The 17,832-nt window shown below is 41.6% G+C and overlaps 1 protein-coding gene and 1 pseudogene across 1 annotated transcript in view; one reads left to right on the top strand and one right to left on the bottom strand.

The window, feature by feature from the left end:
* Window positions 1-415: 415 nt before the first annotated feature.
* WDR63 (WD repeat domain 63) overlaps window positions 416-17,832 on the top strand; it is a 69,837-nt gene continuing 52,420 nt past the window's right edge. The window contains exons 1-6 of the mRNA XM_032416266.1: window positions 416-535; window positions 8,351-8,446; window positions 8,857-8,895; window positions 15,054-15,235; window positions 15,830-15,934; window positions 16,501-16,650. Coding sequence (XP_032272157.1) covers window positions 8,365-8,446; window positions 8,857-8,895; window positions 15,054-15,235; window positions 15,830-15,934; window positions 16,501-16,650 — 558 coding nt within the window. The 5' untranslated portion in view covers window positions 416-535; window positions 8,351-8,364. The remainder of the gene's footprint in view (window positions 536-8,350; window positions 8,447-8,856; window positions 8,896-15,053; window positions 15,236-15,829; window positions 15,935-16,500; window positions 16,651-17,832) is intronic.
* Window positions 10,991-11,099, bottom strand: LOC116626816 (annotated as a pseudogene).

Genomic DNA, 17,832 nt, shown 5'->3' with positions numbered 1-17,832 from the left:
GGGGTAAGCAGAGCTGTCCTAAGGGGTTTCAAGGCCTCGATCGTCCTTTCATCCTTCACTCCCTGCTGCTAGAGACCACACCCTAGAAGGATTCATCTTTGGGTACTGTTGCACTGTCGCATCTTTGGGTGCGAGGCATGGCTGTCGGTCCCGGGGTCAAGCCAAGCCACCGCCCTCTTACACACGAATGTGAAGCGCATAACTCCTTTCTGGCTAGCGGAAAACAGGACCTCGCCGCTGCTCACGTTGCGTGACGTCAGCATCATGGCAGCCAATCATAAGTGCGTTCTTGAAGGGGCGGCTAGAGAGTGGACACTGTATTGGTGGTGGTGTTTTGTCACTCTCAGCAGAGGAGCCGCCTCTTTCCTCTTAGCAACGGATGTGTCATAGCAACAGCTTGCCGGGGAGGGGCCGTTTGAGCTCTTGGGACCTGTTTTTCTGAGTGGAGAGTCAAACTTCCATCTCCAGCTCCCAGAGGAGCTTTCCCCAGGGTACGGCAAAGAGGCTTCTTTTCCCTTCAGCTTAGCAGTATCAGGTAAGGGGAGGTCTGAATGGGAAAGGAGGCTTGGAAAACAAATATTTTACTTCTTCCAACGGCATTTGGAACACTCCCTGGGCCAGCGATGTGCTTGACACAGTGAAGACTGCAAAAAACTACAAAACTTTCCCTGATTTCAAAGAATGTCCAGCCTAGCCAGGAAACAAAAATAGCAAGGAGAGAGAGCAGTTAACGACAGTCTAAGAACTGTGAGGGCCAGTACTGTGACTCGTTCACAGGTTGTACGGAGCATTGTCTAGCTCATTGCGGTGCAATGGTAGGAGCTCGGTAAATGATGGAGGGAGGGAGGGAGGGATGAGAAGGGAAACAGCATGATTCTGGCACAGAGGATGGAAGAAGAAAAGATTAGCATGGGCTAACGTAACTGGGGAGGTGACTTCAGGACTGTTACAAAAGGGCTGGAGTAGTTGCAGAGTGAAGATGAATGGGAGAACATGACATCTTTGGAAGTAAGGGCCTTGTCTGATTCCTGAGGCCGCCAGTGCCGAACTGCTGCTCAGTAATTTCTCTCTCCTTCTCCACGGTGTATGCCGCATGCTGAATGAATTCACAGCAATCGTTCAGGAAACTCTTGAGTTTGAGGTCTTCTGCCTTTGCAGAGGCCTGGTATAATTACATAGAACTTGATTAGAAAGTGTCAGGGTGAACTAAGATTGTTTCCGCCTGAGTGAGAAAGTTGGGGAGGCTTCAGAGAGAAGGTCATATTGGAGATGAGCCTTGAGGAATGAGTAGGATTCAAGCAAGCAGAGAAATGTGTGCGAGGTGGGGGACAGGGGGGACAGGACTCCAGAGAGGGAGATGGGAAGGTATGTGGACTGTTTGGAGAGAATGATAGTAATCCTGTGAGGCTGGACTAGAACTGGAAGGGAGGATGTGGTGAGGCAGACTGTGAAGGGTGTTCAAGGTGACAGTTACACATTTGGACTCTATCCTGTTTGCCAAAGTCTCATCTGCAGACCACTAGTACCAGACCGCCTTGTAGTGATTTTTAACATGCAGCGTCCCAGGCTCACCCCAACATGCAGAATCACAGTAGGTCCAGAAAGTTTGCTTTTCAGATGAGCTCCATTTCTACACTACTGGAGGAGAATGCCACTGTGGACAATCAGGACCCACATTATATTCCACAGTATACAGGGAAGTGACTTGTTAGGATCTGCATTTTAGAAAGAGAGCTCTGAAGGCCTGCCCTGTGGGTGACCGTTCTGGCTGGAACAGAGGCAGGGAGGCAAGTTAAATGTTCATAACCTAGTCAGGGGGTGGGAGGAGGAGAATGCATGGATAGAAAAAAAATTACCTGTTTCTTTTTCCAAACCCCTAATTGAGATGTATGCATTTGGTAACAAACCGCAGCAGTATTTGCAGGGCATGTGACTATCCCCAAAAGAAATTATGGTTCTTTTCATATACATTATGGATATTATAGATGTATTATTTATGCTCATCACTTCTTCAAACTCAAGGTAGTAATTAGAACCACTGCTAGGCCTTGTTATTTATGTGTTAATAAACAAGCACGTGAATTATATCATGATTTAAAAAACAGCTTGAGGGGTGCCTGGGTGGCTCAGTTGGTTGAGCGGCTGCCTTCGGCTCAGGTCATGATCCCAGGGTCCTGGGATTGAGCCCCGCATCGGGTTCCCTGCTCAGCAGAGAGCCTGCTTCTCCCTCTCTCTCTCTCTCTGCCTTCCTCTCTACTTACTTGTGCTCTCTATCTCTCTGTCAGATAAATAAATAAAATCTTAAAAAAAAAAACAGCTTGATAACTGTCCCCCTTATAAGCTCATGTTTTTTATTTGATGCATGGGCTTCACCAAGCTGCCAAAGGGGTTCATGGCACAAAATAGTTAGGCGCTACTGGTATGTGAGGACGTGTTGAAGGCCTGAACCAGAGGAGGCTATGGAGGGGAGGGCATGGAATTCAGGAGAAATTTCAAAGGCAGAGTGATGGGAGAGCATGGACTTAAGTAAGTAAATATCCAATCTTGGGAAGAGGTAAAAGTAGTTTGGAAGGGGAGAAACCAGAGTAGTAGACTAATGGGAAGCACTGTGGGAACAGTGCATCTCTGGAGGTGCATGCTGTGAACTTGTCAGAAGGCTGAAGCACCTAGGAGAATCTTAAAGCTTAGTCAGGGTCTTGGGGGAGATCGACCAGGAAGCAGCAGTTCTTGGAGACACATCTACCAGACTCCCAAGATGTTAGTCCTGGATCTTATTCTAAATGTCTTTTTTAAAAAAATGGGACACAAGCATGATGAGCTTACAAATACTTGAGGAAGAGAAGAGAGGATTCTGACCACCCAGACAAGGTCAGCTAATTGAAGTACACTGGAGAAGTAAGACTTTCTAAGGAAGACCCTAGGCGAAGAGAAGGTGCCAGTGCTACAGGTCTTCTCAGAATTAAAAATCTCGTGGCTGGGCGTAAGCCACACATCCACACAGGAAACAAATGAGAATGTGTAAACAGGTGTCGTGGATTACAGTGGAATAGAGTGAAGAGAGGGAGCTTAATAACCGTTTAAATCGCTGCATTATGTCAGTTATCACTGGTCACTATCCCTTCACCTGTAGTAGTTACCCTCCTGAATAATAGGAGCATCATAAAAAGATACAGTCATGAACAAGTCTTGGAAGTTAGTTTGGAACCAGGTCAGAGACAGCTCTGAATGCAGTGTCCTCAGAATCAGTGGCGTGCCGTCACAGGTTTTGGACTGTTACATGGAGGACTTACTCAGCACTTGCTTCTCTTATCACTCCTTACTGCCTTTGCTCCTAACAAGGAAGGTGAAAAATGTGTCCTTTGGTACACTGGTAGTAAAAAGATATTCTGGAATGGGTGGATTAATTTACAAAGAATATAAGTGGTTTTAATATCAAAAATATTTAAATGGAATGCTTAAATATTTATCAGTATTATAGTTCACACATTCTGTTTTGAAATTCAATCAGTTATAGTGGCTTTGAAAACCAAATGTCATACAAGCTACTAGAGGAGACTAACCCTTCTCTAGGGATAGATGAAGCATCTCTTCTGCTCTTAATAATAAGATTTGAGAACAGGAAAAATGTGAGTATTTCAGAGACATCTTAATAAAGTGATGTCTGGGGGCGCCTGGGTGGCTCAGTCAGTTAAGCATCTACCTCTTGATTTCAGCTCCAGTCATGATCTCAGGGTGGTGGGATTGAGCCCCGTGTCCGGCTCCATGCTGGGCATAGAGCCTACTTGGGATTCTCTCCCTCTGCACCTCTCCTCCCTCCCCCCACACTCTCGCTCTCAAATAAATCTTTAAAAAAAAAAAAATAAATAAAATAAAATAAATAATAAATAAATAAATAAATAAAGTGGTGTCTGTACTGAAAAATTCATATGACCTTTTAGTAGGGAAAAGATTTGGAAAATATAATATAGCACATTCATTGCATGAAATATGCAATTGATTTTATGAAAAAAATCTTAGTAAGACCTGCTGTAATTTTAAAGCAACATCTTTTATTTGGGATTTGCTTTTTCAAAGAAAATCAGCGTAAAAAATAAACGGTGAATAAGTAAGTGGGTTTATTGAAATTCCATAGAGTACATTATCCATTTGATCTAGATATCTTCAATTAAAAGTGATTTATTTTCTAGACACAGGATATTGGTAGGGTTTCTATTATTTGAAGTTACTAAAATAAACTATGAAATTTTGCCTGAAACACAAATACAATGTAAAGTAGCTACTCCCAAAGTAATCATTTTCTGTTCAGTTTAGACTATATTCACCAGGCTGACCTCAGCTAATGACTTTTTACATCTATGATGCCTAGCAACTTAAATACTGTGCTTTCAATCAAGAATAATTGGGACCTCTAAAAGCCTGTAGAACAACCTGGTCTTCCTTTTTCCTCGGTCACTAGTCAACATCTTAGACACAGGGATTAATATTTGTGAAAATAGTAAGTGAGCTATTCTGATAAGGAAGCACACGTTTAATGTTTATTCCAATTTTGTTTTCTAAAGTACTGGTGGAAAATGGACTTTGTTTTCCCCTAAATTTTGGAAATGGAACCAGATTACCCACAAATCATTTTATAGCAGCCTTTGAAAAGAACTGGGCACATGTGATTACTTTGACTATTTCTTGGGGTGACTGTGTTAGATTGATACCTATATATTCAAACTGAACACCAATGCAGCACCTCCTAATCTTTGGAAACTGTGAATATGTTAACATATATAGCAAACAGGAATTAAGGTTGCAGATGAAATTAAAATTGCTAATCAGCTGACCATAAATAAAATAGGGAGTGTATCCTATATTATCTCGGTGGGCCCCAGTGTAATCTCAAGGGTCCTTAAAAAGTGGAAGTGGGAATAAGAAGAGAAGGTCAGAGTATATTCTGCGAGAAAGATCTAACTCACTGTTGTTGGGTTGTTTGAAGACGGAGGAAGAGGGCCCACAAGCCAAGAAATATTGGTGGCCTCGAGTACGAAAAGGCAAGGAAACAGATTCTCCCTTAGAACTCTAGAAAGAATGGAACACAGCCTTGTTGACACCTCTAAAAGCCTGTAGAAGAGCCATGTCAGACTTCTGAACTACAGAACCATTAGAGAATGAATTTGTGTTAAGACACTGATTTCTGGTAATTTGTTGGAGCAGCAATAGAAAATGAAAACAAAAGACTTTGGTCAGACTGGAAATGCATAAGCTAAGAATGGCAGAAGGAAAGGGGACACCAAGGAGTCATTAATTCATTTTTTTTTTTAGCACGTACACTGTGCCAGTTCCGGAGTTTACTGCCTACTGTACGGTCTCACTTCACATGCCTTCAATTGAATTTTTGACTTTCCCTTTCAAGTCTGCTCTTTCCCTGGGATCCCCATCTCAATAAATAGCAACCCCATGCTTTCAAGTCCTTAGGTAAAACCTGTTGAAGTCCTCCTTGGTCCTGTTTTTTCTGTCAGACCCTACATCCAAGTCGTCAGCAAATCCTATCACCTGGGCTTAAACAGCATATGCAGACTCCAGCCACTTTTTCCGTTCCACACTCACCTCCCCCTTGGACTACTGAATGTCTCCCAGCTGGATTCCCTGCTTCAGCTCTTTCCTCGCTGCAGTCTTCACTACACTGGCCATAGGGAGTCAGATCAAGTCAAGTAACTCCTCAGCTCAAAACCATCCAATGGCTCCCCCCTCCTTCAGAGTAAAAGCCCACGTCCTTACACGTGACCTAGCCCCCTTGTGGCATATTATATGCTCATCCGCAAACGATTTTATTCCCAACTCTTACCTCCCTTCCCTGCACAAGGATCATACATTCCCAACCACTGCCAAGGAAGCAGACGTTCCTCCCCCATTAGCAGGACTGACCATGTGATTTGCTTGGGCCTATGGAATATAAGCAGAAAGGACAGGATGCCCGAGCCACGGAGAAGACAGAGGAGGCATTACACAGTTCTGGTAGCTCTCTCGCTTTTTACTCCGCCACGAAAGTGGGGGCTGTCAAATAGGGGCTGCTTCTCCAGCCTGAGTCCCAGAATAAGACCTGAAGCAGCAGCCCACTCACAATCACAATACAGAACATAAGAAGAAATAAACATTGGTTGTTGTATGTTACTGAGATCTGCGGGACATTTATTACCCTAGCAGAGCTGACTAATACATGCCCTCATCAGCTCTCTGACCAACTTCATCTCCTAGTCCCCCATTCACTCTGCTCCAGCCATCATGACCTTCCTGCTGTTCTCTTAAATGTGCCAAGCATATTCCTGCCCCGGAACTGTCTGCCTCCCCTCTAGAATGTAAGCTCTAGCAGGGCAAGGCTTTTGCCTGTTTTGTTCACTGCTGTATTCCTAACAGCTAGGACAGCCTCTGGTGCCTCAAAATTGCTCAGTAAATATTTGTGGAATGACTAGTGGTGGTGGTGGTGGTGAAGGTACGTGTGTATATGGGGGTAGGGCGAGTCCAGCTGGTGCCCAGAGTGTTTTGAGTGTTTTAAGTCAAATGCAGCTGAAATAGAATATGGAGAGGGGTACATTGATAACGAATTTTCTGAGAAAAGGACTAGGTCCAAGATTTGAAATTATACTAAGGCTGAGAGGAGGGCTGGAGGATGCTTGACAGGCAGGAAAGTTGGGTCAGAGTCATTCGTTGCAGGATATTTAAAAAGGAGAAATTCCCAAATGTCAGAATCATAAAATGCTGAATAAATCATAAAATCCTACCTTTCTAGGTAAAGACAATGATTTTAAATAATTTCATTTGTAATGAAACACAGTGAACAGTTACCACTGAAAGCCAAGGGACAGTCTTGTACAAAGATTACAAGTGTGAGCACTGGGGCCAGACTGGGTGGGCTCACACCCTGACTCTACCACTCACACTTTGTGTATCCCCTCATGCAAGGTTCCTGGCCTCTGTTTTCACCATATAAAATGGGGATGAGGATAAAAATATTCATAAAATGCTTATCTAAAAGGGTAGCTCCAATTAAATAAAAAATACATGTGAAGTACTTAGGACTGTGTCTGGCACATAGTAAACACTCGACAAACATGAGCTATCATTATTACCTTTGGAAAAAATACATGTGAAAAATCTGAAGTAAAAAATGTAGATCACAAATACACCCCCCACACACTTTGGTCCAGATTTAGTAATCAAGGGATGAAGCATAAAATGAAAGTCAGGATATTCTGACTGTGGACTATGAAATAATTTTCAATCTATATTGGGTTATTAAAATGAGGCAACCAGGGCGTCTGGGTGGCGCAATCGTTTGAGCGTCTGACTCTTGGTTTTGGCTCAGGTCGTGATCTCAGGGTGGTGAGATCGAGCCCCACATCAGGCTCTGCACTCAGTGCAGAGTCTGCTTGAGATTCTGTCTCTCCCTCTCCCTCTGTCCCTACCCTCGTGCTTTCTCTCTCTCAAATAAATAAATCTTTTTAAAAAAATGAGGCAACCAGTCTGTCATGACTGAGTTGAGGACGATACTTTATTTCATGAAATCATCACAACCATCTTGTGAGGTAGGTTTGATTATTATCGTCCCCCTTAAACATGAATAAACTGAGACTCCGAAGGTATATAATTTGCCAAGCATCACTCAGCTGGTAAAAGGCAGAGTCTATTTTTCAACCTTGCTGCTCAGACGCCTGAAATCACACTCCTAACCCTCTAACAAGATGAGACAGGGGTGACCATGGAGATGACAAGGACTCGATGTGATAGCAAATGACCTCAGCCAAAACTGATGAACAGTTCCACAGAAAACTTTTGGAGGCACTCTCTGACAGCACAAATAAGGACACAGTGGTTACATGTACACATGCTAGGACACAAGTACTATTTAAATTATGTTAACTTTAAAAATTATGTACGTATATGCATGTTCTGGGCCTGTGCCTGCCTGTGGACGTCCAGCCTGTCTTTGTTGCCGGGGCAGCTACTGGGGAGCTGGGCATGGGGCAGCAGACAGCAACTCCCTGGGATGGGAACAGCCCCAAGAGGCTGGGGATCCAGTGTCCTCTGGCCTGCTTCCACGGCGGGCCCTATGGCTGAAACCTCAAAGGGTTGGCAGGTGGCTTCTGTGTGCTTCAGCTGAAAGGCTCCACCGAAATGGTAAGATCTTATCAGTACAATTGTTGTTGGGATAAACCTTTGGTCACAGAACACCCATTCTATGAAGACACATGTCGCCGTAACCAAAGGCAAGGCTTAGAAAACATATTCTTATGTTTTGCTAAATGATAATGCTTATTATTTGAAACTGTAACACAGAATTTACTAATGACATTCTCTCTTTATGCAGCCTAAGTCAGAACCATGGCTCCAAAATCTCAAAAACAAAAGAGCTCAGCTGGCCAAAAAAAACCAAAATGGGGCAAAACCAAACAAACGTTACCTGGTAGGATTGTCTTTTCATTAATGGGATTTTTATGGATCTAGTATTTGTATCTATATTAGCCACCAAAATGACTGTGGTTTAATGTATCAAATAATGAAATAGTTTTGATGTCATAAAGTCAACCACATGTGGAATTTAAAGTATGGAGATTTATTCTTATTTTTGATTCATTTCATTATAATACCTGTTAAATGTCATATAATGAATGCCATAGCAAATGTATCACTAAGAGAGAATTGTGTGAAAAAAGGTAATTATTCAAATTCTATTTAATCATGCATAAAATAGTTTAAATCTTCATTGTATATTTGTTTATGTTTTGTGCTTTGAGGCTGGTAAAAGACTGTAATAAACTATAATGCTTATTTGATTCAAAAATGTAAATGTGACATCATTTTATTATATTCTAGATAGGGAAGAAACAGAACCTATAAATATGGAGAGCATGGGTAAGTGGAAATGTAATTTAGAATTTATGACCCCAGTTTTATAATATTTTAATATGCAATGAGCAAACAAAAATACAAATTGAAGTGATTGATCAAGATGTACATGGGCTAAAATTACATTATATCATTTAGAATATAAAGTGAAAAATTTTGAAAAAAGAATAAAAAGAGTGGAAGAGAGAATTTCAAACTGAGAAATAGACTTGAACCAAGCAGTCTCTCACAAATCTAACAGGGAATGGTTATGAAAGAGACTAGAAAGTTAGTCTGCAAGTTATTACTTTCATTAGAATAATATTTTTAAGACTCTGGCTTGTGGGCAATATTTATCTGTACCTCATGGTAAGATTCAAGTATTTCAAGTAAAGAGGCTAATTTTTAAGCAAATAAACTAGAACTTAGACAACCAAGTTAATGTTGCTCCTACTTTTAGAGGCTAAATAATCTTATGCCAACAGGATCTTTTGTTTTGGTTGTTGAAACTTTCCTCTTAGATTGGACTTAAGTGATGCCCTTCATGTTTAGAGACAGAGGGGAAACAGTGAGGGTTGGGGAAGAGGAAGATCTAAAAGCCTTGTAGGCTGTTGTAAGGGCTCTGACTTTGAGTCATGTAGGATGGAGGTTACTCAAGTGGTATTTAAGCAGAGGAGTGATGGGATCTGACTTGGTTTGAAAGTGTCACCCTGGCTACCTAGCTGAGAACATCAGGGACAGAAGTAGAGACCAGGCAGAAAGCTGTTGCAGGAACCTAGGAAAGAGAAGGTGGTGGCTTGGGCCAGGGTGGTAGAGGGGTAGTGGGGATGGCAGGAGGATGTCAGCTGACAGTAAATGGCACTGGACAGGGCACACTGCCCAATAAATACTTTATTGAATTAATGAATATACCACTCAAAAACTTGAAAGTCCTCTTTCGCACCTTTCTCCCTTCAACACCTCCCCATCCCCAATGAAACCATTCCACCTCTAAAATATATCCCATCCACTTCACCTTATGTCCACATCTGCAACCTTAGTCCAGACCTCCACACCTCTCATTGGGTTGGTTCCTTAGCCCCCAGCTGGTATCACTGCTTCCACTCACTCTCCTTCAATCTATTCTGCATACCACCTGGTCATGTGTCTTTCCTGCTTAAACTCTCTCAGGGCTTTACTTTGCCATTATACCAGTCCTGGTTCTGCCTTCCTTTCTTTCTCTCTCTCTGTCTCTGTCTCTCACCTCTCTCCCCGCCTCCCCCCCCACCCCAACCTAGAGCCCACTGGCCTTGCTTAACACAGAGCACATCAAATTTATTCCTGCCTCAGGGCCTTTGCTCTTGCTACTCCTGATACCTGGATAGAGCTTCCCCCAGATCTTTATGTATCTATCTCTTTTTCAACATTCAGATCTAGACTCCAATCCCACCTCTGCAAGAGAACTTCCTTGACCTCTCCTTCACCTAGTATCATTTTATTGCCTTCATAGCACTTACCCTAATTCTGAAATTAAAGTACAGTCAATTCTTGTTTTTCTTGGAAGTTCTATACAGTTGCAGCAAACACTGAATTAGCACATATTGAGCTATTTTTCCTAGGGTAAATACAGAGTTAGGTTCCTTTGAGCCTCTGGTCACAACATTTTCATTAGCCAATCAATACATAAACTTGTTTTATGTGTGTTTCTGTTTAAAGACACCTTATTTAATATATATTGTTAATTCATTAGCATTGAACTCATGGCCAATGGCACTATAACTCATGTCTAAACGATGCTTTTCTAAGACCCGTATTTTCTCCATAAGGCACATCCCAGCCTTCTTGCATTTAGGAATGCTAGATAGCACTTCGGCACTATGCTTGGGGGCCATTTTAACTGGCAAAATCACCAACGGATAAAGTACAAAAATGTGAAAAATGTGGCACTAAATAGTGGGAAGGACACTTGTTTACAGTTTGAGGGCTGATACAAGATGGAGAGCATCACCTTGTTTGACCTCAGCTGGGAATGTGCCCATTGGGCACCTCAAACTTTTTGCCACCGTAAGCATGGCCACTGATGATGGTAAAAGCACCGTGACTACTGATGTTGGGGTTATACATTTTTGTATTGTTTTGTTTTTTAAATATGGAATGCTTCACAAATCTGTGTGTCACCCTTGCACAGGGGGGGCATGCTAATCTTCTCTGTATCGTCCCAATCTTCGTATATGTGCTGCCAAAGCGAGCACAGGGTTACAAATAAGTTTTAGCAAGTGAATCTGCAAATACAAAATCCATGAATAATGAAGATTGTATTTATTTCTTTATGCATTTATAATCTATTTTCACACACACCTGGCTGGCCGTTGTGCACACTCACTCTCACTCACACACGCACATGCACACGTGTACTCCCGGAGAACAGAAACTCCCTTGTACACCACTGTACTCCAATGCCTAGAAGAGATCTTGACACATAATAAGCACTCAGCAAATATTTGTTGATTGATTTGTTGAATAAATGAATGAAAAAATGGCTTTCCCTATTCTTCTCGTCTAAAGAGACCACCACCACTCCCACTCTCCTTAGTTCTAAGTTCTACCTTTCACCCTGTTTTCTCCAAGTAGCACTTGTGATGATTTGTACTTCTGTATTTCTGAGTGTATTTGTCTGTTTAATGTCTGTCTCCCCGCTCTAGATAATCTAACCCTAGTACCAGCACCATGATTTTACATAGTAATTGCTCAATAAGTATGTCTTGACTAAATGTGTTGACTGGCAAGAAAATCCATGAACCTGAGAATGGGGCCTGATGGAGATATTTCTGCAGAAAGTAAATGGGATGAAAAATAGATGTGTATTTATTTAAGGAGAAAAAAACCCAAAGCCTCAGTATGTTGTAGTGAGACTTGAAAGTAAGTGTTGATTTACCTAATACTAGAACATCTCTCCTCTACCCCCCAGACCTTCCAGGGCAACATTAGGACCCCTCTGACTTCCTTGCTGTGGGGTCCTGACATTGTCAACTGTTACTCAGGGCTTGTGGCTCATGCCCCAGAGAACTGGGATTCCCTTTCCTTCCAAGAACCAAGGGAACGACAAACTAACTAAAAAACTGTTGCCTAAGGGTCTAAAGGGCAATGTCTAGAGGTTTCTAGAAAATAGATGTAATTTTTACATTTAGCTAACATACATGGAGCAACACCTTTGTGCCAGGCACACTTCTCTCATCTGTTTATCTCTGTGAAGTAGGCAGTATTATGGCCATGACATAGATGGAGGTTCTGTGACTCCCAAAATTAAATAATTTACCCAAATTCTAAGTCATGTTTTAATACAGGTTAGAGTATCCGTGGTGTATTAATTGCCTATTGCTGCAAATTACCACACACTTCGTGGCTTAAAACACTTAAAAATTAAATGGTTTATTATCTTGCAATTTTGGAAACCAGGAGTCCGACATTACTTTCATTGGGTCAAAGTCAAGGTATTAACAGGGCTGGTTCCTTCTGGAGGCTTTAAGGGGAGGATCCACTTCCTTACCTTTTTCAGCTAAAGGCTCTCTGCATTCATGGACTCTTGGCACTTTCCTCTATTTTCAAGGCCAGCAGTGTAGTATTTTCTAATCTTTCTCTCTTTGACTTCTGCCGCTTTGTCACATCTCCTTCCTTGACTTAGGCCCTCCTGCCTTCCTCTTACAAGGACCATTGTGGTTACCTTGGGCCCTGATCTCGCCATCTCAAGTTCCCTAACTTTGTCACATCTGCAAGTCTCTTTTGTCATATAAGGTAACTTATTCACAGGTTTCAGGGATTAGGACATGGACACCTTCAGGGGGACTCTATTCTGTTTACCACAAGTGATTAGCAGCACAGGCTTGGGAATTAGACCTGGCTCAATTCATAATTCTGCCACTTAATGACAGTGTGGTCACAAATGACTTCACCTCTCTGAGCCTCTGCTTCCTCGTCTGAAAAACAAGGTAGCGAGACTACCTCATGAGATTATTGCAGGTTAAGTTAGATAGTACGCGCACACTTCCTTACATGGAGCCATCACAAAGACGGTTCACGCTAACTGTTGTTACTATTTTTAAAAGATATTATAAAGACATAGACCAATGAGTGAGAATGAAGAATCCCAAAGTAGGCTCACATATATATGGTCAATGGATTTTCAAAAAAGTGCAAAGGCAGTTCAGTGGAGAAAGGACAGTCTTTTCAACAAATGATGCTGGAACAATTTTATATCTATATGCAAAAAAAAATGAATTTCAATCTATACTTCACATCATATACAAAAATTAACTCAAAATGATCATAAACCTTAATATAAAACCAACTATTATAAAACTTCTGGAAGAAAACATAGGAAAAAATCTTTTTGACCTTGGATTAGGCAAAGATTTCCTAGATACAATACCCAAAGTCATAAATCTTAGGAAATCTTTGCTTAATCGATCTTTTCTTTTATGGAATACCAGTCAGAAATGTAAAGGAATGAACCATGTGTTACATGCAACAACATGAATGAATCTCAAAATAATTATGCTGAGTGAAAGAAGACAAACAAACAGAAAGAATACAAACTGTGTAATTGCATTTATAAATAGTCCATAAAAGGTGAACTAAGCTATAGTAATAGAAAGCAGATCAGTGGTTGCCTAGGGGTGCGGGAGGGGTTCAGGGAGGAAGGGACAGGAGGAAACTTTGGGGGATTATGGGTGTGTTCTTTACCTCAATTGTGGTGATGGCTTCATGGGTATATGCATATATTTATCAAATTGTACACTTTAAATATATACAGTTTATTGTTTCCCAATTATATCTCAATAAAACTGCTTTAAAAAAGGAAATAGCAACCAAAATGTAAAAAAAAAAAAAAAAAAGGTACAGATGAAATACATAGGAGTTATTTAAATTAGCTCTGTTTCAAAATGCAGGGCAATCAGGGCACCTGGTGGCTCAGTCGGTTAAGCGTCTGCCTTCGGCTCAGGTCATGATCCCAGGGTCCTGGGATCGAATCCCACATCGGGCTTCCCTTGCTCAGCAGAGAGCCTGCTTCTCCCTCTCCCTCTGCCTGCCGCTTCCCCTGCTAGTGCTTGCGCTCTCTCGCTCTCTCTCTCTGTCCAATAAATAAATAAATAAAATCTTCTAAAAAATTATTTTAAAAAATGCAGGGCAACTGATGTATATTGAGGGCTCTGGTCTGTAGGGCACGGGACTCTTCCTTGTACACACAGGAAGATTGTGAGGAGTGAGTTATGTACAGCTTGAGTCTGTCTGTGGCTCCTGCTCTATCAGCTGCCAGGTCAGTAACTGCCACTGACTGCATCCTGTGGAGTGTAATCTGTCACCTCCCGACCACGTGTGAGGAAGGAGCAGGACCCTCTCCTGTGCTCTGCTGTGTCCACACATTAGAAGGAAAGTATAGCATGGTAGTAAGAGTGCAGGGATCTTAGTTTGGATCCCAGCTCCCCCATTTCCAACTCCCAAGGAGAGAAAAATGGCAGTTTGTCCCTAATTTATGAACAACTTGTATTCCAAATGTTTATTATGCCAACTGACTGCAATTTGGAATATATTTCCACATATACTCAGCGTTATGCATATGGTCATTAACCCTGCCCCCAAATTACCTGAATAATTGTGTCATAGAGCCACTAGGGTGGGGGGGGCGTAAATATTTCTGTAGGAAAATAAGCCCCAAATTCCACTCTGAGAGGCCACATGCACTTCTCCACTTGCTAGCACATCTGTTGAGCAGTAAGAGAAAAGATGTCAGGACGTCTAGGCGTATAGGGTCTGGAGAAGAAGAGAGTGGACTCCGGGACCTTGGGAGGGAGAGTTGGAGGAGGAAGTTTTGGGGGTAGATGCAGAGCTGAGACTGGGACTATGGAAGCTGGTGGTGATAAAAAGGATAAGAAAATGAGAAGACAGCTTGAGATAGAGGAAATAGAGCACCCTCTTAATAGAGGCTCTCTCTTGAGAGGTAGTATTACAGATAATTGTTATTTTCTTCCTTTTTCCTTTTTTTGACATCTTCTGTAATGGATATACTTACTTTAAAAATAAGAACAATGATTTTTAAAGCCTTTTAAAATTTTAACCAAGACAATTATTTAAAGCGAACAATTGCCTGTTTCCTCTTAATATTTTAAGTGGTTTTATTTAATGTCCAAATTCTACTTTGCCTTCCCCAGGTCATCCAGAAATTTATCCTTTAGTATTAACTACCCAGACCCAGGAAATATTTAACTGCCGAATAGACGAAGATATCACAGATGAACAACCTTATAAACTTATCAAAAAAGAAGATATTTTTGCAGACTTTCAGAACAGAGCTGCAGTATCTGATTTCTATCCAGTCAAAAAAGTTATCCAGGTAAGTATAACATCCCTCTTTATTTTTTAGTCCTGCCTCAAGAGGTTTCTGGTACATAATAACAAAAGACAGAGAGATTGTTGAGTTCAAATCTGTGGCATTCCCCCCACCCCCGACCCCCGGCCCCAGTTACGTTGGACAAATGCTAGCTTGCCCACACCTCCTTTGGAATCCTGCTTGATAATCCTCTGTGAAAAGTCACCTATCAGTGACTGATTCTTACTTCACACCCAGAAAAGCTTATCCTTGCCCACTTTCAATTAGAATAGGAATCTACTCTTATTTTCCCATAATGCTTTAATTTTTTAATTCATAATTTTGGTCTGATTTGTCTCCAAACATGCTACTGAGCACCAACATCAAATAAAAGGAATGCTTCTTTTTTTCCTGTTAGAAATAAAACTGCGTAGTAAATTTCCCTAGACCTACTGAGTTTTAAGAGCTTTGTTAATAGAACAATTTTACAACCTGGGATTATGAGCCATAGATTAGCACTATGGTGGTTATCTTTTATGATTGATTAGAAAAATATCAATTTTGTATCTGAATAAACTGAAAGAAAACTGACCTTCTCTTTTGATTATATTCCTGTAGGAATATCCTGGAGATGAGCTTCTGGTTGTTTATGACAAAGACTTCAAATATGGACTTAACTTTTATCTTATTGGAACTGAAGAGGGCAAAGAAAACTATTTAAATGTAAGCAGATGGCAAGTCCTTGCATTTTGTTGATTGTCGGAGGGAAGGAATACCTCTGGGGGAGACCTATACATGGTTTTGATTATTCTTGTTCAGTTCTCTTTCCCTGGGACCTAGACCAGGTTCTGGCACTTAGAGTAGGTAAGAGATGAGCTAAATCAAACACCTCAGAGTAACAGATACTCTACTTATTTGCCTTTTATTGTCCCAATGAGAGTAGAAACAATAAATCAGGAGTAGTATTGCTCTTGGCCACTCTTTGTCCCATACTCCTGGTTCTCCTCTTGCCATCTCCATGACTTTGGGTAAGTTACTGAACCACTTGTCTGCAAAATGGTGGCACCAATAGTATCTATTTCTGGGGCTGTTGTAAAAATTAAATGGGCTTTTTTTTTTTTTTTTCATTTTGCTTAGTTTCCTTCTCCTAGTTGAAAAACATGAACCAAGAATAAAGAAAATAGGAAGTGCTTAATTTATACAAACATAAAGTTTATTGCGAAATATTCACATGCAGCTATAACTTACTTTTGGTCATATATTTTAGAGTGCTATTTATTTTACTCTAGTCCCCAGAAGTACCAGAAGAACAGGAAGAATATAAAGAGCATATTCCAGAAGATGTATACATTTATAAGCCACCTATCTCTAAACCATGGGTTTCTTTGGGCAGTGAAAAAGAAATTGCAGAAGAATTGATTAAGGAATCTACAAAGCAGGTCAGAGGCGTGGATATGATCTTCAGTGTGCTTACCTCTCTATAATGCTGAACAACACTGATTCCTGAGGGATCTGTAAGGTTTGCTGTTTGCCAATGGGGATGTGGTATTTCCTTTGATAGAAGAATGGTCATTGTTTGGGGTATTTGAGTATTAAGGGTAGAACTGTATTCCCCAAAAGAGATATGTTGAAGTCCTAATACCCAGTATCTCAGAAGGTGACCCTATTAGGAAATGGGTGTCACTAATCCAATATGACTGGTGTCCTTATAAAAAGATGGCCATGCAAAGACACACAGACATAGAGAGAACACCATGTGAAGAAGGAAGCAGAAATAGGAGTGATGGATCTACAAGCCAGGGAACAGCAAGGATTGCTGGCTGTCACCAGAAGCTAGGAGAGAGGCAAGGAACGGATTCTCCCTGAGAGCCCTTAAAAGGAACAAACCCTTCAACACCTTGATCTCAGACTTCATTCCTGTTGTTTTAAGCCACCCAGGCTGTGGCCCTTGGTTACAGCAGCCAGAGGAACCTGACACAGTGGCATCCCAAGAGCAGCCCCTGAGCAGAAGATTTGTATGTGAGTGATTTATTATGAAAGTGCACCATAGAAGAGTAGGAAAAGCAGCAGGACAGGGACATAGCAGAAGTCCTACAAGGATGCAATCTCAGGCAAAAGGCCAGTAGAGAAAAGGCTTTAGCTTGAACCCCTAGGAGAACTCTGGAGTGTAAATGACACCTGCGTTGTCCCAAAGAGAAGCAAAGGAGATGGGCTTACACATATCTCCCACCAGTCCAACACTGGTGAGTGCCAGTCACTTCCTATTCTTTTTACCTTTGTACCAAAGTGCTCCCAGGTAGCTAGAGCAGTGCTCTGCAGAAGAGCAGTGGGGGGTGGCCCTGAAAATGGAAAGCACACAGAGCTGGAGGTATAGTATAGCAAAGTATAGAAAGAGATTTGAGGGCCACCTGGGTGGCTTAGTTGGTTAAGCACCTGCCTTTGGCTCAGGTCATGATCTCAGGGTCCTGGGATAGAGCCCCGCGTCTGGCTCCCTGCTCAGCGGGGAGGCTGTGTCTCCCTCTGCCTCTGCTTGTGCTCTCTCTCATTCTCTCTCTCTCAAATAAATAAATTTTTGAAGGAAGGAAGGAAGGAAGGAAGGAAGGAAGGAAGGAAGGAAGGAA

Source organism: Phoca vitulina, unplaced genomic scaffold, assembly GCF_004348235.1.
Source record: "Phoca vitulina isolate PV1807 unplaced genomic scaffold, GSC_HSeal_1.0 scaffold2, whole genome shotgun sequence".
Lineage (NCBI taxonomy): Eukaryota > Metazoa > Chordata > Mammalia > Carnivora > Phocidae > Phoca > Phoca vitulina.
Note: the sequence above shows the minus strand (reverse complement) of the source record. Positions and strands in the feature narration are given on the sequence as shown.